This window comes from Citrus clementina, unplaced genomic scaffold (assembly GCF_000493195.1).
Source record: "Citrus clementina cultivar Clemenules unplaced genomic scaffold, Citrus_clementina_v1.0 scaffold_6, whole genome shotgun sequence".
NCBI lineage: Eukaryota > Viridiplantae > Streptophyta > Magnoliopsida > Sapindales > Rutaceae > Citrus > Citrus x clementina.
Window position 1 is genome coordinate 18,224,003 of NW_006262139.1, and position 23,737 is coordinate 18,247,739.

Consider the following 23,737-nt stretch of genomic DNA (forward strand, 5'->3'; position numbering starts at 1 on the left):
AAGTTTGCAACATTTACGGATTTACCTCAGTGTAGCATTCTAGCCATTAATTTCAAACAACCCCTTTATTTATTTATAAATATCTATTGTGTCCGAAATTATGGGTACAATTTTATTTTTCATCCTAGCAGAAAATTATTTTTACTCTCTTTTGAACTTACTTGGGACTTGCGATAATACCCCACGTAAGAGATTAGGACGTTGGACAGTACTCTATCACGTAATAGAGTAGAAGATATTAAATTTAGTAGGTTTTATAATAGGATTCGTTATAAATTTTATCTTTTAATTTAATGGTAATTTTTAAAAATCTCCCTTGAGGTTTGAGGCTGTTGCAAGTAGATGGTGAAAATTATTTTATTTGTAAAAGACCCCTTACTGTTAGTTAAAATTTTCATTGACTAACTGTTGACTTTAAAAAGACAATATTACCCCCAATAATAGTTTACGTCAGTTAAAATTATTTTAAAATCTTAAAAAAAATAAAATTACAAACTTAAAAAAAATATATTTTTATATCAAATAATTAAGATTTGTAATTTTATTACAAACTTTAAAAAATTACATTTTTATATCAAATAATTAAGATTTGTAATTTTATTACAAACTTTAAAAAAATTATTTTAAGATTTGTAATTTTATTTTTTTAAGATTTTAAGGAAATATCAATAACTTGATCATGGTGAAAATAATTATTTTAATTACTTATGAAATTATAAATATTTAGAATTGTAAATATTGGGGGTAATATTATCTTTTCAAAGTCAATAGTTAGTCAATAAAAATTTTAACTAACGGTAGGGGGCCTTTTACAAATAAAATAATTTTCACCATCTACTTGCAACAGCCTCAAAACTCAGGGAAGATTTTTAAAAATTACCCTTTAATTTAATATTCTGTCACATGACAGAGTATCATTGGACAAGTCCACCATCTCAATATATTATCTCACACAATTATTTCTCCTTCGTTTCTTCCCTATTTGTCTCACCATGTTTGCATCTTCAACCATACAAAATTCCAAACATCAAACTGAATTCCAAAACAAAAGTTCAATCATGTGTGGTCTACTGAATGAACCGTTATCACGGTAATAAAAAATCAATAAATTTAATGAAATACATTTAAACACATGATTGAATGAGATAATATGCATTAAAAAAAACACATCAATTAATGAGAAGTTTGATGTTTAAACCCTATACATATTGAATGATATAATATGTTTAATTGCATTAGATGAATTTTATTAATTGAACAACTTAAAAATATATTAAAGTTATTGATCAAGCATGTCCAAGAAGATGATGGATAATGATAAAATAAAAAAATATTATTAATAATTTCCCAATGGATCAATCATTATTTCTATCGGGGCATAACCCAAATTACCACTGAAAATTATTCCCATTTGCAGGAAGAAATTGAGGTAGCGTTTACTTTTTGGATTGGATTGGGAATCCTGAGGAGTGGGAATCCTAGGATTGGGAGTGTAGAGTGGGAGTGGGAGTAGGTTGTTTACTTACACTGGAATGGAAGCATGGATTAGAGATCAGAATCCAATTTATGTGTTTACTTTGTCTTGGATTGGGAGTAAATAGTTTCAAATTATAATTTTATCCTTATTTAAAGAATTATAGTTTTTAATTACAAAACTAATAAAAAATATATATTTAATGAATAATATTTATTTTATTATATTTGTAAATTTATTATAATTATTAATATTCTTAGTTATGAACAATAAATTATTAATTTTAATACAAAATGAAACCTTATTTTATTTTATTTTATTTTATATAATTATATTAAATTTATTATTATATAAAATAATAATATAATATTATTTAGTACAAAATTAATATTTTCTTAGAATAAACTATTTATTATTATTAATATTAAATAAATATAGTACTATTATTTTTAAAATAAATATAATAATATTATATTTATTAATTCTCTATTAATATAATAATATTATTTTAAAATAATTTTAACTTAGAATCAATGTAAATTATTATTCAAATAAATATAATAATATTATTCAAATAAATATAATAATATTTATTTTATTTTATTAATTATAAAATATTAAATTAAATAAAATAAAAAAAATAAAAGGGTAAAAAAGGGAGAGGTGGGAGTGGGAATCCACTCCCACCTCCCCCAATGGGAGTCCCACTCCCACTCCCCACTCCGAAAATAAGTGGGGCCCACGGAGTGGGATTCCCACTCCCTTCCTATTTAGAGGAAGTAAACGCTGGAGTGGGAGGAATCCACACTCCTCACTCCCACTCCAGTAAGTAAATTGGGACTCGAATTGACAATTAATGAGTTGCAGGACCCAAAGTCATAATGAAGGATTGACATAGAACCCCAGTGGCGACTCACATAAATGGCAACGGAGCTTTGCAATGCCAACGAAAATAATAAAATAATGAATTATTTAGGGTTTAGTCTCCAACAATTATTTTGTTTTTCACGTAACGTAAAATCCTAACGTTGCTTGCATGACTTGCTTACTTTACCTTCATCAGTCACTATTGCTTGCGTCTAAATTTAATTGTGCATTGGGAAGATTTGCTTGAGATTAATTACTATTCAAAACCAAGGTCCGTTTTTCAAGTCTCTCAGATCTGTTAACGCGTTTGATAAATTAGTTGGCTTACTTTTCAGTATTAACCAGCACCACGAAGTCAAAATTGCTTTAAAAATAAAATCATCATAAATTGTTTTGGCATCTCTTTTCCGAAAGAAAAATATGACACACACCAACTTGATATTCAAATGATTTAATTTCTTGGGAATTTGGATGCAACGAATAAGGAAGTTATCTACCTCTCTCTGTCAACTAAAACGGATTCAGTCCCTTCACGCTATATATTTATTTCTAAATATAGAATTTTATTTCGCATTTTTTTACACTCGACATTAATAATTTTATATTTCATATATGATTCATATTATTCTATCTTATTTTGTTTTTATACGTTATCTACTCGTTGTGATTATTCTTATTGAATTTGTAAAACAAAAAATTAAATAGATAAATTATGAAACAGTGATGACAGGCATGAGATCAGTAATCGTCACTTACCCTTGAGCTTAGTCAAAAACAGTAGGTACGTAGCTTCATAAATTGACAATTTACTTTGCAATTGCATGACTCAGTCATTTTGCTTTGATTATTTCTCCCCAAAAAAAAAAGAAAAAAAAGAAGCTTCCAAGAACTTAACATTGAGTTACAAATTTGGTTAACCAAAAGTTTGCCTCTTTTAATTATTTGTAATATTACTTAACCTCAGAAGAATATGCCACGTGGTTTCTCAAAAATTTTGATATACGAAATATATCATATCATCCAAATAGAATTAAAAAAAAAAACCTTTGGTTAATATGTGTGTCTTAATGAGAGCTATTAAATTAACTTAATTTCTTCCTAATAAGGAGAATGAATCGACCATAAATTTAGAAAAGCTTGCTTGTAATCACTAAACAAGAAAAAGGTGAGTTATTGTTAAATGTTAATCACTTCTCTTGAACAAAAGGGAATCATTCAAATCGACCATTATTTGCAGTTTGTAATATTACACTTCATGAATAACCAAAAAAGTACGAAATCAGAAGTCACCTTCAATCCAAATTTTTGTTTCTTGTTTCTTGGCTTTTGTTTGCATGTGAACTGGGGTTCTGCAGTTTCTTCTGAATTGACCTCATCATGTATATATAGGGTAATTTTTAAAAACCTCCCCTGAGGTTTGGACTTGTTGCAAGTAGATGACGAGAATTGATTTATTTGTAAAAAACCCCCTACCGTCAGTTAATTTTAACATTGACCGTTAGTTGACTGTGCAAAGACAATATTACCCTTAACAATAATTTGTAGATGGAAATAACTAAAAAAAAAATTAAAATTATTGGTTATTTTACCCTCTTTAAATTATTGATATTTTCTTAAAGTTCCTACAAGAAAGATAAAATTTAAAATTTAAAAAATTCTCTTTAAATTATTAATATTTTCTTAAAGTTTCTACAAAAAAGATAAAATTAAAAACTTGAAAATAAAATAGTTATAATCTTTACCTATGATATTGTAAATTTTTGGAATTGACAAGGATAAAATTGTCAAAAAATAGGGTTTGTGCTTTTTGCGCCAACAATTTTAATTTTTTTTTTAGTTATTTCCGTCTACAAATTATTGTTGAGGGTAATATTGTCTTTGCACAGTCAACTAACGGTCAATGTTAAAGTTAACTGATGGTAGGGGGTTTTTTACAAATAAACAGATTCTCGCCATCTACTTGCAACAAGTCCAAACCTCAGGGGAGATTTTTAAAAATTATCCTGTATATATATATATATATCAGCGGAGTAGGTGAAAAGTCTAATTAGGTTTGAAATCAAATGGAACATAAACTGTCCATATGAATATTATCTATTTTAAATCAAATTATTCGGATGTATATTCGCGACACATGTTAATATATAATTGATCTATGAAGCGTACAAACTATGTGATGCTAATTATTTATAGTATGAAAGCGGGAAGCTAGAAAGCCAGACGCGTCATTGAATTTATGTAACGCACCAAAACATGTGCTTTTATAAAATAAAATAAAACAAAAACCATAGAAAAATTGACACTTCAGCCTTTAAGGACAAGTCAAACAAAGGAAGCTTCAAATAATTTTCTAATTATTTAATACAACTAGCCAAGAAATTTTTCTCTTATATTGATTACTTCAACACACAAGAGGAATGAATATATGCACACATTCATTCAAAGTCTCAAAACTTTGCATCAAAATTTGCATTCAGTTCAATGGCTGACCAACCGAAAATCCACCCGGTGCAAGAAGATATAGAGGCACAACAAAAGCCAACAGCCCCACTAGTGCCACGTGACACGTCAAAATCCGATCATGGAGACCCGGCGGCCGCCGAGCGTTACCCGCCTTTTCAACGTACGATTCCGGTGATGCACTCAAAGCCGCCGAAGAGGAAGAGAAGCTGCTTGTGCAAGTGCATGTGTTGGACCATTTCTCTGTTACTAATCTTGATCATTATCATTGCCGCTACCGTTGGAATCCTGTGGCTTGCATTCAAACCAAAGCTGCCAAAATTTTCAGTTGACAGAATGCAAGTAAGTCAGTTAAATCTCAGCGACAACTCCAGCTTAGAAGCTACCTTCAACGTTACGATTACAGCCCGAAACCCTAATGAGAAAATAGGGATATACTACGAAGGAGGGAGCCGCATAAATGTTTATTATACGGACACGAAGTTATGTGAAGGGTCATTGCCAAAATTTTACCAAGGTCATAAGAACACGACGGTGCTGAATATTCCGTTAACGGGGCAAACGGAGAACGCTACGGCGTTGGCAAATACGCTGCAGGAGCGACAGCAGCGGACGGGGAACGTGCCCCTGAATCTTAGGGTTAAGCAGCCTGTTAGGATCAAGCTCGGGAAGTTGAAGCTGATGAAGGTGAATTTTAGAGTCAGGTGCAGGCTTGTGGTCAACAGCTTAAACCCTGATAATAATTCTATTAGGATTCAAGATAGTAGCTGCAAGTTTAGATTTAGGCTCTAAATTGATTCTTTACCACACTATACTAGTACCATACATCTTCACCACTCCATGTTATACTTTTGATTTTTGATTTTCCATTTTCATTTACCTTAATTTGTTATTTTTTCATTTTGAGTTTTGTTTTTTCTTACATGAGGTTTTCTCCTCCATATATATACGGATCCATATATACACACTATGATGTACATTTATTCGTATTAATTTATCAGATTTTTATTCAGGGTATGACAAATCTTCAATATGCTATTTGAGAGCTTCAACCTTTTTCTTGTTTCCTTCACAGATTTTGTTTGTAAAATTGTACATGGTAGTAAAAACTCTTTGAATTGCAATAAAAACCGGTAACGTTTCCGCTAAGGGATTCATCTGGGATTGAATATCAAAGACACAAAAACTACTTGGTCGGTCTGTGTCGGCGATGACTGTTAAAAGTACAAGTTACCCTCGTACTTTCTTACATTTCTTACATTTTAAGCTTTGACTTTTGGCTGTTAAGCTATTTAAGGGGTTGGAGTCTTGGAGACGTTAACTTGAGCATTCAAGTCTCGAAGAAAAAGGTGTGCCCAAGCGGAAATTAAATGATTTCGACATCTAATGATCAAGAGTAGGGCCGCAGGAGCTTAATTGAATCATTTCATGGACGCATTTGTTGAAAATATGGGATCAGCCGCTTTATTACTTGCAGAAAGTTACACTAATACGAAAGACTTTTTAAGAAGCCGCTAAAAACTAGGTGATTGTAATCAATTAGGCCTTTTGAAAATGGACACTATTTACCAAAAACAACAGACGATCATGTAGAAAATTATCAGTACAAAACTGTTTACAGAGTATGATGGCACGACAGTATAAGCTTGGAAGAAAAAGATAGCAGAACTGCCTTTCCACAAATCACCGACGGTAGCGGTAGCGTTTGAAGTTGAAGTATACATGCAATATTCCACGTTCAAACGTGCACTTGAATCCTTTCTTATGAGAATACTCCCATTCCTTGTTAACAATTTTGAATGCCTGTAATTTCAGGAAGACAAGCTTGTAAGTCGAGGGTAATTTAATCATTGTACACAAAAATAAGACTACCAGATAGTTTGAGACAATAACTTACAATGTCCTCATATGGAGGCCCGGCATGGAACCTAATAATGCATGTCTCGCCATTGCTTCCATCTTTCTCAATTGTGTATGTCGGAGCCTTCGTCTTGTCAACAAGGTCAGGGTAAAAGATATTGAACTTATATCCTTGCACAATTTTTGGCGGCGGGTTGTCATGGTCATAGTGAGTCTGATTATATTTGTTCCACTCGTATCCAGTGTGCACACGGTTGAAATATTTCGGTTTTCTAGGCCGGTATTTATCATGCCACCAATACACCTGCATTTGGGATTTTTGTAAGCAAATCGCACTATCTTATAACAACTTAGTAGAGGAAGATGAGCAGAATGGATGATAAGCCCAACCTGTGAGTCCAGGTTAACTTCTGCACCAGACCCAAATACTGCATCCCCTTCTTCCATGGCTCCCATAGCTTTCATGGCTTTCAGTTCAAAGTTATCATCTGACGGAGTTGGCTTTGATGCCATAGCTTCTTGAATTCGTCTTTGCTGGTCTTCCAAAACTGCAATTCGTTTACGCTCCTGTTGATATACAAGTAGTGACATGGTTAAACATTCAAGCTGCTTTTTAACTCATAAGCTTCCCAAATAGACAATAGGCATTGTATCAGACAAGTTACCAGTAAAGCCCTATCCTCATCAGGGTCAATAGCTTCTTCATCATCATCACCATGTAATAATTCTGGTGAAAATGATCCAGCCTCTTTCTCTGCCTCTTGAGTGTCCTCCAATACAGGTTCTGGAGAGAAATTTCCAGCATCTACACGTCAAAGAAATATTAGCCAATGACTTTAGATGCAATAACCTTAAAAAGAATCCAGAATTTTACCATAGCTAATAAAGATATGCATACCATTGTCATCATGCTCAATAACCTCTGCTTCAGGCATTGAATCAAGATCGGTTTCGAATTTTGCAACCTCCGAAGGTTGCTCGAGGCGTTGCAGATGCTTACGCAGCATTTTAGCATGTATTTCCTTCAAACAAGCCTATAATTGCAGCTAGTTAGTAGTGAGGTCCAGAACAAGTTGCACATTACATAGAAAAATCATTTACAAAGGTTGAGAATGAGTACCTTTGCCTTATATATATGAAGCCGTTTAAGAATGGCTTCCCAGTACTCAACCACCTTGGCTGTGCCGGCACGCATCTGCAACTCTATCTTGGTTTGTAATGCCTCAAGTTCCTTGTGAGTCTTTCCGTCCAAAAGATTCCTGACATCTGCTTCAATGCTAGAATGCAACCCCCTCTCTTCTGCAAGCAACTCCGCAGGAGGTTGTTCCCCACGGACTCGAGCTCGATCTAGTGCATCCTTCTTCCGCGCTTCAGCTAATTCCCAATCACAAACCACCATAAGCGCCTGTTGAATTAATTACACATGTCAAAGCACCATCCATGTGACATTCATATCTTATTTTCACAACTACCCGCAATTATTTTCAATCAACATCAGGTGCCAAATACAATAATCATGGCCATAATCTTCTGATAGGAATCTTCTGATAGGTTAGCGATCATGAGAAATGGTCTTAAAGAAGAGTATGACCAAAAGGAAAAACGTCAGATTTTGGAGACATTCTAAATTTTCAAATTGACAAAAACCTTATCCTAGATGATTATGGGTCAACAACATAAAACCTATCCTATTATGTTCTCATCCCAGGAGTGACCATTATGTACAGAATATCAAAGTCTAGAATGGTAGCAAGATAGAAAGTCTGTAAACAAAGATATTTCTAGCTGTCTGTCAGCAAGGAACATCTCTACTCAACAAGAGCAAAAGAGTGAGAAAGGATAATACCTCCCAATACTCTACATGAGTTGGTGTTGCCCTGTCCAAATCTAAATACATTTTGATATCATCACGAAGCTCTTCCATCTCTTTTACTGTCAAGCCCTATATTAAACAATACAAATCAAACACCAACATGAATAGTCAGAAAACATAGCTAATGCATGTTTGTTAAAAAAATTATTAAATCAAAATTGAGGTTACAACAAATAATCACCTTGAAAACCATGTATGGTTCATTTATTTCTATGTCTAAATCATCCGAGCCACTAAGGTGCTTGCACAAAACATCAATTGGCTTCAGACGACCTTCACGCAGTCTAATCTCTGACCTGACTTTGCTTTGATCAAAATGAAACTGTAGAATGAAAATATTAGTATTGGATCAAATAAAAAATAATTTTGAAAATGAACAGTAATTGAAACTCGGCAACAAACCTCCTCCTCTTTCTTTTCCCAGTCCTGGAACTCAGCACGAGCACGTTCTCTAGCCAACAGTGCCTGCAGAAGGATGTAATTAACCAAGCCAAAATACATCCAAATAGGAATATAGATAACTCCAACGTAATAAGCCATGAGATATTTCTCTTGAAAACACACTCTACAAGAAAAGCTTTACCCTAACAAAGGACTAAACTCACCATTTCCTCCTCATGTCGTGCTTTTTCAAGGGCTCTTTCTTCTCTCCTTTTTTTAACCTTTTCAATTTCTGCCTGCATCAAGAATGGATGATGAATAAATTGAAACACTAAACTAAAAAAACTAGTGATACCGATTACTAAATTATGAAATCACTAGAATTTGGAATGGTTTAGGACAACAAAGAATTTAACAACTTGAAAACAAAAGAAAACACACAAAATTCATCGATTACCGCAAGCTGAGAAGTTAAAAATTAATTGAGATATACATACCATCCTTTCTCTCTGTCTCTTTTTCTCTGCTTTAACAGAAAACTCTTCAAGGGGCACACCTTGAGAAACATCTCGCTCTATCTTTTTTCGCCATACAAATCTGCAACACACAGATTATGACTTGTTTATATTCAATAAAAAATAGAAGAAAAAAATTCTGCCCTCAATTTGTGATTATTTCAAATCCATTAGGCATTAGCCATCAGTACAGTAGTTTTACCATTAAGAATGCATTGAAGACAAACATGATCAATTTCATAAATTGGAAACATGTAGTCTGGACTAGTTATGATCATCAGCGCAACCTTCAAATGCATTAAAAGGAGAAAAGAAAAACAAAAGGCCATTCAAGACAAAATATAAAGAAAACATACCTCTCATTGAGATTGGAGTCACCAAATGGATTTGAATCATTAGAATAACCAGAAACCTTTTGCGCCCTCAATTTCTTTGCAACTTTTGCCGCCTGCACAATTGAAAATTACAAGAGCAGTAAATAAATTGAGTGAAACAATATAGTAAAATAAAATCCAACAAAAATAATCAAAATACTAAACCTTTCTTTGTGCTTTCTTAGCTAAATACTCAGCGATTTCCTCTTCAGTAATGTTCCTTGAAGACTTCCGCTTTCTGCGGTCATGATCGCTCTCATTGCTATCATCATCAGAACTATCTGAGTCCCTACTGCGTCTGTTGCTTGTGCTTCTTCTTCTGTCATCCTCAGAACTATCTGATTCCCTGTCATGTCTATTCCTTTTACTCTTACTTCGTTCTCGGCGTTTGCGGGAGCTCCTTTCCGGTGACTCATCCGAACTGTTGTATGAGGCAGACTTGGACTCCAGTTCAGATGATGAGTCATCGTATCTCCTTCTTTCACTTCGACTTCTTTTGGAAGAAGAATTCTCTCTCTTGCTCTTACTAGTCTTTAAATGACTACCCATTTGACAGAAAACTGTTCAAGTTACAACCAGTGAGTGATAATTCAGAAAGTTCTACAGAACCTAAGCATGCAGAGAAGCCATAAAAGAGAGGCTCAATTCCTTGAATTTTTTTAACATTGACCACTTAAACTTCTAGGAGAAAAAAATACCTTTAAAAAGTTATGTATTCCTCTCGTAACAAAACCTTTTTGGGTGTTCGGGTATTCCTTTTTTCCCCTCTTTTGACAAAGACCTGCAATTTTGAAACTGTTGATGTTACCCAACGATCTTGCTTAATTAGTTGCTGGAATTATCTTCAAATTTAAAAATCAATTATTTCCAATAAAATAAGAAAGAAATCTTTGAAAGGCACCAATTACAGTGAAGTACAATGGTGTTGAAAATCTCTAATTCTCAATGAATTATAAATTCAAAACTTTATTATAAGTTTTACAACATAAACAGAACTTGTGAAAGCCACCAACTTGAACTTGGAAATTGGAAAACTTCAAAATTTGTCTACGGACAGTGAAGACGAAAAAGCGTTATATTATGCTATCAAACAAATAAAAAATAAAGAAAATGAAGACAACAACTCACTGTCTCCGACTCTCCGGCGCGATGGAATCGGGCGAACCAGGCTGCGACGGCAACAGCTGGCGCTTGGCGACGAGGTGGCTGAATCACGATCTACCGTCTGCCCTCTGCCGCCCGCTAATTGAATCACGATCACCGGTGGTTGGATGGTGCGCGAGTGACAGCAGTGAGACTGAGAGAGAGACGCTGAGACCGGAGGGTGAGACGCGAGAGACGGAGGGAGTTATAGAGAGGGGTTGCCTGCTGTGTTTAGGGAAATTAGGGATTAGAATTTTAAATGTTAGGGAAATCATTTCCTTTGTTATCTATTTTTTTTTTTTAAGACAACTATTGCTCATTATATTTATACCACATAAATATCATATAAATTATTAAGATTTATTTATATCAATTTTATATGATACCATTTAAATTTTTAACTCTTTTAAATATTATTCATTATATTTATATTATATAAATTATTAAAATTTATTTACATTAATTTTAATATGACACCGTTTAAATTTTTAACTCTTTAAATTTTTAACTCTTTCAAATATTCGAGTATCGTTTAACTTTCATTTTAAGAAAAAGACTAACTTCATTGAGCTCTAAAATCCAAAAAAAAAACGGGGCTCGCACCACTTCTAGCCACTTGGGCGCCCAAGTGGTTCATTTACGTTATCCATTTAGATTTAGGTTTTGGCCTTTTTTCTTAATTAAACTTACGATAGGTTTGTGCACCGAATACAATCCATTCGGTTTGTGAAAATATAGTAATTCGATTTTACCTATTAAACCGAATCAAATAATTTTTATTTTTGATAAAAACTGAATATCCAAACCATTTGGTCTATGAAAATATAAATAGTTTTATTTTATCTATTAAGCCGATCAAATAATTTTTTGAATTTCTCCTTAATTCAATAATATTTTAATTGTGTATCATTCGATTTAATCAATAATATATAATATTTGTATTAAAAATAATAATTTAAAATTTTATAAATTAACTTTGACCACCCTTAAAGTTTGAAGTAATTTCATTTAAATAATATATTTTATTTAAAATTACTTCTCAACCCTCCTTTAAATTCCTTTAAATTTGTAATGTGATAATCGTTTTTAAATAAATCTTCCAAAATCTATTATCATTAAATATAAAATATAATATTAAGTAGGTTATTTAACACAAATTAAATAAATAAGTTGCAATGGTAAATTTAATTATATATGAGATAACACTAATAAATAATACAACTAAGTATATATACTTAAGTAAATGTCATAGGTACATCAATAAACTCATTGGTAAGATTGCTTGTAACCTAAAAAAATACTTGATCACACATATTTTAATAACAATTAATATCTTATGTTAAAACACTCATTATTTTATATAATATTAAGGATATTTGTATAATTGATCATGAATTATTTATTATTTTTAACACCCATTTAACATACTTATTCTTTAAATTTTTGTTTAGGATTTCTCTATAATATTGTATAAGTTTTTACAGCATTGATAATGGCATTGTTGTGGACTCTTGGAAGTTAGTGTTTTCATGTTTACCATTCATTTGATATAGTAAATAAAAAATTAGCTATTTAAATCATAACAAGTAATATTCATGTTGCAAGTAAATATAGTTTTTTTAATTAATTGATAAAAGAAAATTTATATTATAATGGATAAAAATCCCACAATCAATGATGGGATCATTGGATTTAATATTAGAATCTTCACCCTTAATTTAATTTTAATGGATAAGTAATTATGTAACAAGTAATTTGCAAGTTGTGATATTTCTTCACATTTTAAATTATTTTTTATTTAATCAATTGATAAATATTTTAAATCACCAAAAAAAAGAAATACAAATAATTTTGGAATTAAAATTATTATGTATTAATTCTCTTACTTTACAATTTTACATTTTTTTACTTTTACATTTAGTATTAGAAAATATTTAATAGCATTAAAATAAATGTAATTAACAACTAAAGTTATTTCTATAATGCTTTATATAAAGATATGACATAAAGACTTATAATAATTTTTATTGTATGAATTTAATTACAAACCATTAATACCTAAACAATAATGATAATAAAAGGCATTGCAATAAAATATTTTATATATGTTTTATTAATAATACTATGTGAGTCACAACAAATGAGAAATATTTTATTCACCAATTATTATTGAAAAATATATATGGCTATATAACTATATAGTGAGAAGTATTTTGATTTAAATTTTTAACAAAAAATTAAACTATTAATTTCATGCAATTCATTGGTGGAGGATATAACATTATGAAGTGTTACATTGACTTTTAATATTAACTATTAGACTATGAGATATTAACGGCTCAAATATTGTGTCAAAATTTTAAGTTAAAGTATCCCAAACCATATCTTTATAATGGAAATATAAAAACATACAATGAATTTTTTTCTCATTTTGTCCATTAAATATTATTGGATGTAATATTTTATTTATTGTCACTATTACTTATCATAATAAAAGTAATGACTCTTAATAATATAAAAATTTTATAATTCCAATCAAAGGATAACAATAAACTAGTCTTTCATGATTCATAAACTAAAGTTAATTAAAAATATGTGTTAGATTAAACTTTTATAAAATTAACAAAGTGATGTTTAAAAAGGAATACAAATTCTTTAATTTGATGGAAATTTGAATTTAGTGGAAATTTAATTCCATTGAATTTGGTCCAACTAAACAGTGAAAAATGAAAAAGAAATCAAAATTTTTTCCTCTCCCCACTCCTCTATCCCCAAACAAACATGGCCTAAGGGTGGTCACAGTTATTTTACAAAAAATATCCACCGCTTGAACTGTTAACAAACTGTTTACCCTTATTTTAATTTTTTTTTTCTTTAGCATAAATATTATATACCATTGATTAAATCCAACAGTACACAATTAAAACATTATTAGAGGAACCCTGTTTTGATTTTATAAAAACCTAACTAAATGCTCAGCCCTGGTCAAGCTCTTAATCTTTTCTTTTTTTTTTTCCGAGGAGGGTTAAGCTTTTAATCTTAAATTCCTATGAATAGTCAACTAAAAAATTACGATAAAACTCAAAGAACGAAACCAAACCGACCAGTCAGAGTCGGTTCATTTGGATGGACCATTATTGGTTCAATTTTTCTTTTTAATAAATTTAAAGTACTTGTAAAGCAGCATTATAACATTGATAGCATGCACTTTGCCCTGAATGTTGTTATGCTGTTGAGTGGTAGGATTATAGAGAATGTACATAGATTTTTAATAGGCGGACAAGGCATGGCTGACACAGAATTATCTGCTTCCGAAGATTGATCATTAGCGAGGACAGGATTTCTGAGATAAAGAAATAGCAAAGCACTATTATCTAATAGTTTATGCCATTGAAACTTGAAAATGAAGCAGAGATTATGTTGTGATACATTTTAAAATATATGCTCATTTCATATTTGATATTACAGTATCCGTGTTTCTTCTTCCCCCCCCCCCCCCCAAGTCTGACACAAAATGCACACACTCAGTTAGCAATAAGAAGCGGTTCACCTTGGTTATTTACGAGAAAGGAGTCCATAAATGGTACCAGCTACTCCACGCCGTTTACCCTACATAATTTAACAAAAGGAAAGCAACTTCTTAAAATTGCACTCTTCCCATATATGAAAAATAGGTGACAATGCTCACCTTTGCACTGTTAAACATGTCCTCAGCAAGAGCTTCCATTTGCTTTCTCTTTTTCTCTTCTTTCATAGACACGGCCATTTCCTCAGTCCCATTGTCAGAATCTCTATCATTATAAAACAAACTCAAATAAACATATTATATGAAGTTCTGACTACAGTTCAAGAATCAGATTGAGTAGAGGAACATGGATCTTACTTATATGGGTACTTTGAAAATGGAATAAGGCTGCTGAAGCTATTCCCTGATTGAATATTTGTCTACAAAACCATTAAAAATTTTTGAAAAAGAGGGGGGGAAAAAGAAAAAAGAAAGAAAGAAAAAGGCATCAGGCATCTTGTAATAGAAAGAACTCAGAAACAAGATATCTAGATGCATGCAAAATGATAAATAAAAAAAAATGCTCAACATACAATGACTCCTAGATTGGCCAGTCATGAACTTTGCAGAGGATTTCAAGCAAAAGGGGTAGATTGGAGAATAATAATACAAGGAAACGGAAACCGACACGTATGAATTTCTGAGAAACGCCACATTTTTTGGTCTAATTTAGAGCAGAATGCATGGTTTGGCATGGAATGGAAAATTTCAAGACAATACCTTTCTGAAGCGTTTGAAATTTAAGACTCCATTGTTTGCTGTAGAGCTGATGGTGGAAGCTACATTCAGATCTCTAACAACTAAATTTTGGCTGTAAATGATATCTGAATTTTCACGTTCCAGATCAGCCTTCTCTCTGCTTGTAGTCATACAATTGTTTCCATCTCTGAAGCCTGTACCACGACGATCCTCCGATCTGTTTGCAATACTGTTGCTTCCATCTCTAAAGCCTGCACAATGACTATCCTCTAATCTATTTGCAGTACAACTGTATCCATCTCCAAAGTCTGCACCATGACTAGCCTCTGATCTGTCTGCTCCATGGATATCGGCTGATCTATATGCAATACTACTGTTTCCATCTCTAAGGCCTGTTTCATGCTGATTATCGGATCTATTCACAGCATGATTGATGGATATTTCCTCTTTGCTTAGATATGTGGGGGCTTCCTCATTATCGACAGCAGCTGTTGCATGACCTGGTGATGTTTCTTCTTCTGTTTCAGCATCAGAATCAGCTACCACGGTCTCATCCGTTGAGCATGAAGATGAAATGAGTACTGCAAAAGTGCAGACATAAAAGGTTATTACCTTGTTATGACAAAATAAAGAAAAGCTTGATCGCAATTTATAAAAAGCAGTTAAAGATTTCTGTCAAAGAACCACTGAGCCTTAGTCCAGTGGCTAGAGCCACTCCCTCACAAGTGTGAGGGAAGTGGTTCGAACCCCACAGAAACATTGTGGGGGTTTAATTTAAATTTCCTTCCTCATCTCTTGAGTGAAGGTTGAAGTCCCCTCGAATATCAGAGAGGATTAAAATCTGGGCTGTGCTATATAAGAGTTTATGTAAACTAATCCCAGTTATTATGTGATTGTAAATACTAGTTGTAGTATCATGTAATATGTTGTATCATGAACAATAGTCTCGTATAATTAAAAAAAAAAAAAATTGCTGTCAAAGATCACGAAAGAGAGTTAAATAAGTGCACAAAATAAAGTTATATTGATTTACGCAACCAAAATAAATATGGGTTCAAATAAAGAGATATCGTTGTCAATACCATGTAACGTTAAATCTTCTGAATGTTAAGAAACTTATAAATCAAGTAATCACAAGATGTGCCTGTAGTATTACTTCGGTTAACCAAGACGCAAGGTTCAAATACCTAGAAGATACTGAGAATGCATTACTGCATTTCTAGTTGCCAATAGCATATGTTAGTTAATCAAGAAGCAAGACTTATATATCTTGAATAAAATAATCATTTACCTGGTGGTGATGGTGATATCAATACAGACGGATCCAGATGTCCAGATAAAACAGCACATATCAAATCTTTTTCATTCACTCTAGATAGTGAACTGAGTTTGAGGATTGACTTAGAACAATCTTCTGACTTTCTTGGTAGGACATACACCACACTGTTATGTTCTACACACTCCGAGTCCTACATCAAATTATTTTCTAAAAGATATTAGATGATAAATATCTCAGAAAATGTGCGTCTTCTGTGTGAACAAGTCAAGGAAGATTGAAACAGAATCCATGACACTGATTATCACATCTCTTTCCATGTTGCTGACAGTTATTGAACATATATATATATATATATATAAACCTCAATATTCTTGTGTTCAAATCCCACCACAAGAAGAATCAAAATATTGCAAATGTTTGTTGCAGTGATTATGATTATATTTGTTTGTCATCCACATTCTTTACATGCAAGCATGGTATGTTTATATATGTGAAGAGCAAGAATCACCTACCTGGCTACTTGGACAAAAACTCTGAATGGAGAGAGACTTTGCACCACTCACCTCCAACAGCGACTGCAATTTATCCCCATATTTATACTGCAAGCAAACCACGGATAAGTAGTTTTGCAAATAATACAAGACACATTAAAATCTTTCTAAAGATATGATAGATCAATGTAGATTACACTTAAAAAGAAAATAGAATTTTCGTTAAATCTCCCTAAAAGATCAACAAGTTATGTTATTATGGCGCAACCAAAAGTTAATCATTGACAATATATGTTAAACATGTGAGGTGTGCACTACATTTGAATTTTGATTTTTAGTGGTTAACCAAAAAAAAGTACAGATATATCAAAATTAAAAGAGTTTGAGATAAAGTTCAAAATCTTCTAAACAACTGTAGGAGTAAAAATATCACCTTGATTGATGAATCCAATAGAAAGGTATACCCCCTCATGCAATTCTCGCGAGTATCCACATTCGCAAGTTCAACCAGATCTCCTTCCATTATCAATGTAGTAACATGGCTAATGAAAAAAAAAAAAAAAAAAAAAAAGAAAGATAAAGACCGCCATTAGATTACGTGTACCTAATTTTAAGCACCATAGCTTTTAGTGACCAGTCAGTCCAAATACCAAGTTATAGGAAAGTCTCGCTTAATAATTACTAACTTCTAACAAACTACGTATCATGTAAAACCTGATTTGTTTTATGGGTTTGTCACGTGGATCCAATCATCCAACTGCAGGTTATGTATTGTGGTTTAATTAATAGTAGGAGCAATTTCTCTTGACATGAACATACAACTACTTAAACAAAATAGGCTGCACTACAATGCTGTATTATCAAACTCATAGAGGTGGGGGAGAAATGGCAAGAAGGTATTGGAACATCCATTTGGAAGAGATGATGGAAGCAGGAATTCATTTTCGAAAGATACAACAATATTATGTAAGTATATACATTTAAGAAGTGTATTCTTCTATTCCTTTCAAGAACTACCACTACAGGCAAGAATGAATTTACTTACGAATTGCAGCCAGGAAAATCAGTGCGAATGCTTTTTTCTGCAACAACCTAAGTATAATACAGCAATTAGTAAACAAAACAGAAATACATACAACAGCTATAGCATTCATATTAGATTCAACTTTTAGATAAATGCTCTTGGTTTGGTTATCAAACATACTCAGTACCATATCCTAGCTCTGGCTTTCATTTTAAAGTAAAGATGAGATGGCAAATTCATCAGTTACTCAAGAAAGAGAAGAAAAGATGGAAAGAACCCTTTAAACGCTACATCCACAGTGTCGTACAGACACAAGAAATAATGACCGCTGGTCAAATGTGTCTCTTACAAAATAAGAAATCCACCCAGGAAACAGTTAAAAAGAGACTGAGTGAGGAAGGGAGATCCCAAGACTACAAGCAGGACCACTGGTCAGGTGTGACTGTCAAAATAAAAAAAAAAAGAGATCCACCAGGAAACGAAACAGTTGAAAGAGAGGGAGCGAGCGAGGGAGGATGCCTAAGCATTCAGAATAAATAACCAGTTTCTTTTTCCTCTTTATTTTTTTTAAGAAACAAAAGAATTTATTAATAAAAATGGAAACTACCAAAAACAAAAAATGGATGAGCAGACCACAAAGACTCTTCTTTATTCCAATATTCCATCATATTTTAACTCATATCAAACACAATATGGAAGAGATGAAAAGCAAGAATCCAAGCTAGATTAAAAGAATGTATAACCTAGAGTAATATCCAAATGCCTCAATCCCCTTTCACACCTCTACGTGTATCTTCTCTTCTATAACCACCTAAACCGCAAGCGAAATGCCTACCCAAGAAAGAGAAGGAAAACATGGTAACAATTGTTTACCTCAAGCCAACTAACATCAACAAGAGGTTTCTTAGCCACAATGGCATCGAGAAGTTCCCCTTTCACTCGCATGTGATGCTGAACAAGAATGTGCGTGCACTCTTGGCAAAACTTACTAGTAATGAAAGCACCTATATTACAAGAAATTATTTGTTAACCACAAATTGCACAAAGCACATGGCTTCTTAAGCAGGAGTAGAATCTTCATTAAATATTAGCGAATACATATAGAAAATTTCCTACTAAGAAATTGCGTCTCACTAACCTATTGATGAAACTTTTTCTTGTAGGGGAGCATTTACTTGGAAGGAGTCAACAAAGAGTATGAGTGGAGCATAACAAAACCTGCAAGATTAACTAAAATTTGAAACTACTCATAACCAACAGAGTTCGACATAACAGTTAACTAATACAAGCATAGGAGTCCTAAATAATAAAAAACAAACGAAAATGCCCAACCCAAGTTCAAGGAAGTTACCTGTAAGTAGCATTACCGGTTCCAAATGAAACCAAATCACCATCCTTCAAGGTTGCTTCTTTATTTGGAAATTCATGAACTTTTTCCTTCGACCCAAGATTCTTATTAATAAATGTTCCATATTTTGAGCAATCCTTAATCCGAACTCTGGTAGTGGAAACCTTAGAAGATTTGTCTTGAAAGGGGTTCAAAGAAATCATTTCATCAACCAATATCTCCGCGTGAACACGCGAAACCCCTTTGTCTTTGTTAATAATTATATCACAACCTAAAAGAAATTTATAAATTTAGCCATACATAATATATCATATACTCAACCATCAGTACAAATATCCAAATACAATTAAATAGCTAATACCTTTTCGACCCACTTTGTAATTCCCTTTGCTGAAAATGTAGTACTTGTCTTCACCTGTGAACATAAAACTGAATTAAATTAATTTTAAGTCGGAGTAAGAGCCTAGAAAGAAAAGAAAAAATGATGGAAAAATGGAAGAGAAAATTGGGGTAAATGATGAAAGGAACCTGGGAGAGGATCGATTGGAAAGAGACCCCACACCATGATTTCTTATTTTCGATGAAACAAAAACTTCTTCAGTGATTGAATCACCATCAAAAGCCAATGCAAACTAATACTCAGCGTTTTACGATTTGTTTCGCGCCTTCTTCTCCTCTGGCCTCTGGGGTTTGTAATTATGCTTTCTTCCCAAACCTGGGCTATAAACATAATTTTCAAAAAAAATTGTCATTTATATACAATTATTTATTCATCTAATCATTTTTTAGGATATATTGGTCACCATGGGCCGAACTTGTATAATGAGTGGGCCAAACACGCCAGAGCCCACTTCCACTGCACAGCCCCAAACCGTGAATAGACCTATTAACACTCCTGTAGTCTCCATTTAAAACTTCTTTTCATGTCGAGACCTACTTTAATTCTAAAATTATCCTTTTCTTTCACTAATAAAAACCCATACCTGATAAAATAATAAAAAGGAATGATATATCAGTATAATCATATTGATTAGAATGTAAAGTGTTCATGAGAAAATTATATATATATAAGAAAAATATTATTGTGGTTTTGTAAGTATAAAGAGTGAAACTTACATAGAGAGAAAATCTAAGGTTTAATCAAATTTATTTTATCCATTGATGTATCATGTAATTGTGATTGGAGCAGAGGTTTTATAGACCCACTCCAAATCATAACCAATGGTCCAGCCCAATTTGAGTTGTGTGGTCCAATAATAGGCTTTCGAAATGTATGGTGTTTTTAACACCCCTTAAAGATTCTTGTAACACCCCCTTCAAATTTTTATCTCCTATGATACTCCATTTAATTTATAAAACATAAACCTATATATCAAAATTAACCATCCTCCAATAAAATTTCACCTTAAAAAAATATTTTTTAATTTTTTTTTAAATAAATAGAGATTCTAAAATCTTTAATTATAAATAGATGATTAATATCTCCATAACTGAAAAATCTTATAATTAAAAAAAATATCAATTAAAGTTTAAAATATGAATGGGATTGGTATAAAAAAATTTACTAAAAGAATATTTATTTAAGTGTTAATTTAATCCCCTCAATTTATCTCACCATCCCCCACATTTCAATTAATTTTTTTTTTAGAATTGTTCTTATTGAAAAAAATAATAAAAAAATAAAATTTTAATAAGAATAATTATAAAGAGTAAGAAAATAAATTAAAAAGTGGGTGCGATGATATAATTTGAGGAGGTCAAATATTCTTATACTTATTTTAATGCGTCGGGTCGGATCGGGTGAAATTTTTCTGGGCGAATTTCTTTATGTTGAAACGTTTGATTCTTGAGTGAGCTTACAGTTTACACAGAGCTCGGGTTGGCAGCCCGTACGATCGGGACTTTAGGAGGGCTGTTTTTTTGGGTTTGATGGAATCGAAGAATTATGTAATGGTGATGTAAGTAAAGTCCAACCGTGAGGGTACCTCTGACGCCCAAATACACATCATTATTTTTCATATTCTTAGGTAAACTGTTTAATATGAAATCGGAAGGTAATGCTCCTTTAAAATAATAATTGTTCATTTACAGTTCTTTAGTCAAAAACTTGATCATCTGAATTCTCTTCATAAAAATTACGTAAGTTTTTTTTTTTTTTAATTTTCCGTTCCAACTTAATTACCAATGGACACTTGAATTGTTTACTCTTAAAAATTTTCACATTTAGAATAACAATCATATTGCTATTAAATAAAATTATAACTACTTAAAAATCACTAGCCACTTTTATTGAGATAGATTTATAATATCAAATTCTACTCTTGCCTGCTATTATAATGAATGAAATTTCAATAATACTCGTGGCGGGCTATTACTTTTTCTTTTAAATGTATTTTACTCCCCTTCTAAAAGAGTAAAATAAATTAAAAATTAGACAGTTTTTTTTTTACATAATAAAATACTTGTAATTTAGTTATAAGAGTGCTTTTTAGTTATTTTGGAGACTTGATTCAAATCTCAATAGCGATATAATTTTACTTCTTTAGATATTTAGTTCTCAAAAACTTAAATTCTATTATTTTCTCTTAAATTTAAAAAATAATATTAATAAATTATTTATTTTTAAATATTGGACCTCATTATGAACATTAAAATAAAAAATTTTAAACTAAACCTCCCTAATTTAAGTATCTAAACTCATTATATTATTTTTAAATATTATTATTATTAGTATGCTGTTACATTATCATAATATTATTATTTGATAATTCATCATTAATGAGCACCTTAACAACTACCGAAGTGAAAATAGTAGGGTCCAAAAACATCCAATTAATGAAGTATGAATGTCCAAGAAAACATCAATTTTAATTTCAGATTGATGTTGCGTCCAAGTTTGTCGTTTTGACTTTTGATTGCAATTTGCAAAACTTTTTTTTTTGTCACTTTCAGTTTTTATTATATGGATCCAACTATATTAAAATGTGGTACTACACCACTTTTTTTTTTCTTTATTTCTGTGACAACACTGGTTTAACATAACTGAACTTGTATTATACTTTTCTTTTTTTGATAACTATCAAAATTATGAAAATTTTACACTAAGACATTAGATTCTTTCATGATCTGAATTTATTTGAGTTTTAAAAAATTTTCAGTATTTTTATTTATTTATAGTCAACATTTACTTCTTTATTTTGTAATAACTAATAAGTACCAATCTTCTTGTATGTGTACATTTTTATCCATGTATGATTAATATTTACTTCTTTATTTTATTTATATTTAATAACTATCAATTACATGAATGCATTTATTTAGATAAAAACTCAAATTATGAAGGAATCCTAATCTGACATGTTCACCTCAAACTTATAAGATTTCTCTGTGAAGAATTGATAACGACGTTATTGTTTACCCTTGGATTTAAGCATTTTAATATCTACAATTCATTTAACTTAGTAAATAAAAATTAATTAATTTAAAACTAATAAATAAACTTTAGGTTGCAAGTAAATGTAAATGTAATTTTTATTTTTAATTAATTGATAAAAGAAAATTTCTATGATATTGGGATAAAAATCCTACAATTAATAACGAGATTATTATCAATCATTGGATTTAAATAGTAGAATCTTCACCCATAATTTAATTTTAATGTATAAGTAATTATGTAACAAGTAATTTACAAGTTGTATTTTTTCATACTTTAAATTATTTTTATCTAATCAACTGATAGATATTTTCAAGTCGCCAAAAAATAAAAAAATACAAACAATTTTGAAATTAAAATGTTATATACTGTGTGTAGTTTTACAATTTTACATTTTTTTTCTTTTACATTTAGTACTAGAAATGTAATGACATTGACATAAATGTAATTAGCTGGTAAAATTATTTCAATAATACTTATATAAAGATATTACATAAGGACTTATATAATAATTTATATTGTATGAATTAAATTACAAGACCATTAGTACTTGAACAATAATGATCATAGAAGGCAATTTAATAAATTATTTGATATATAATATTAATGACACTGTACGAGTCTAACAACAAATGAGAAATACTTTTATCAACAACTATAATTGAAAAATATATGTATGCATATGACAACATGATGACTTGAATAAATATTTTTAGAGTTAAGTTATTTGAACTTTAATTTTTGACACAAAGCTGAAATTATTGATTTCATGCAATTTAATTGATGTGGATGATTTAACATCATAAAATGGCTTTCAATATAAACCATTAGATTGTGAAAGATTAATAGCTCGTATTTTGTGTCAAAATTTAAGTTAAGAAATCCCAAACCATGATTTTATAATGAAAATATAAAAATAAATGTATTATTTTTTTCCATTAATTTCCGTGA

The 23,737-nt window shown here is 31.3% G+C and overlaps 3 protein-coding genes across 6 annotated transcripts; 1 reads left to right on the forward strand and 2 right to left on the reverse strand.

Moving 5' to 3' along the window:
- Window positions 1-4,731: 4,731 nt before the first annotated feature.
- On the forward strand, window positions 4,732-5,661 carry LOC18039070 (NDR1/HIN1-like protein 6). The gene has a single exon (XM_006429668.2). The coding sequence runs from the start codon at window positions 4,823-4,825 to the stop codon at window positions 5,591-5,593; it is 771 nt and encodes a 256-aa protein (XP_006429731.1). The 5' UTR covers window positions 4,732-4,822; the 3' UTR covers window positions 5,594-5,661.
- Window positions 5,662-6,238: 577 nt separating this feature from the next.
- Window positions 6,239-11,239, reverse strand: LOC18039071 (cactin). Of its 3 annotated transcripts, none has more exons than XM_006429673.2 (15): window positions 10,933-11,239; window positions 10,503-10,585; window positions 9,970-10,364; window positions 9,787-9,878; window positions 9,413-9,512; window positions 9,140-9,211; window positions 8,937-8,999; window positions 8,716-8,856; window positions 8,508-8,603; window positions 7,782-8,066; window positions 7,560-7,695; window positions 7,327-7,466; window positions 7,052-7,228; window positions 6,699-6,965; window positions 6,239-6,604 (listed from the first exon to the last, which is right to left on the reverse strand). In XM_006429673.2, the coding sequence occupies exons 3-15, from the start codon at window positions 10,351-10,353 to the stop codon at window positions 6,485-6,487; spliced, it is 2,073 nt and encodes a 690-aa protein (XP_006429736.1). In that variant the 5' UTR covers window positions 10,354-10,364; window positions 10,503-10,585; window positions 10,933-11,239; the 3' UTR covers window positions 6,239-6,484. The 3 variants fall into 3 exon arrangements, with proteins under 3 accessions (XP_006429736.1, XP_024037653.1, XP_024037654.1); XM_024181885.1 differs by having other exon boundaries at window positions 10,503-10,599; XM_024181886.1 differs by lacking the exon at window positions 10,503-10,585.
- A 2,669-nt stretch (window positions 11,240-13,908) lies between these two features.
- Window positions 13,909-20,059, reverse strand: LOC18039230 (nijmegen breakage syndrome 1 protein). 2 transcript variants are annotated; one of them, XM_024181438.1, is made up of 14 exons: window positions 19,882-20,059; window positions 19,715-19,768; window positions 19,357-19,600; window positions 19,144-19,223; window positions 18,879-19,009; window positions 18,027-18,073; window positions 17,415-17,523; window positions 17,003-17,089; window positions 16,503-16,680; window positions 15,233-15,792; window positions 14,831-14,892; window positions 14,636-14,738; window positions 14,498-14,556; window positions 13,909-14,290 (listed from the first exon to the last, which is right to left on the reverse strand). In XM_024181438.1, exons 1-13 carry the CDS (start codon window positions 19,916-19,918, stop codon window positions 14,503-14,505), a joined length of 1,746 nt encoding a protein of 581 aa, XP_024037206.1. In that variant the 5' UTR covers window positions 19,919-20,059; the 3' UTR covers window positions 13,909-14,290; window positions 14,498-14,502. The 2 variants fall into 2 exon arrangements, with proteins under 2 accessions (XP_024037206.1, XP_006429739.2); XM_006429676.2 differs by having other exon boundaries at window positions 19,357-19,624.
- Window positions 20,060-23,737: the final 3,678 nt, after the last annotated feature.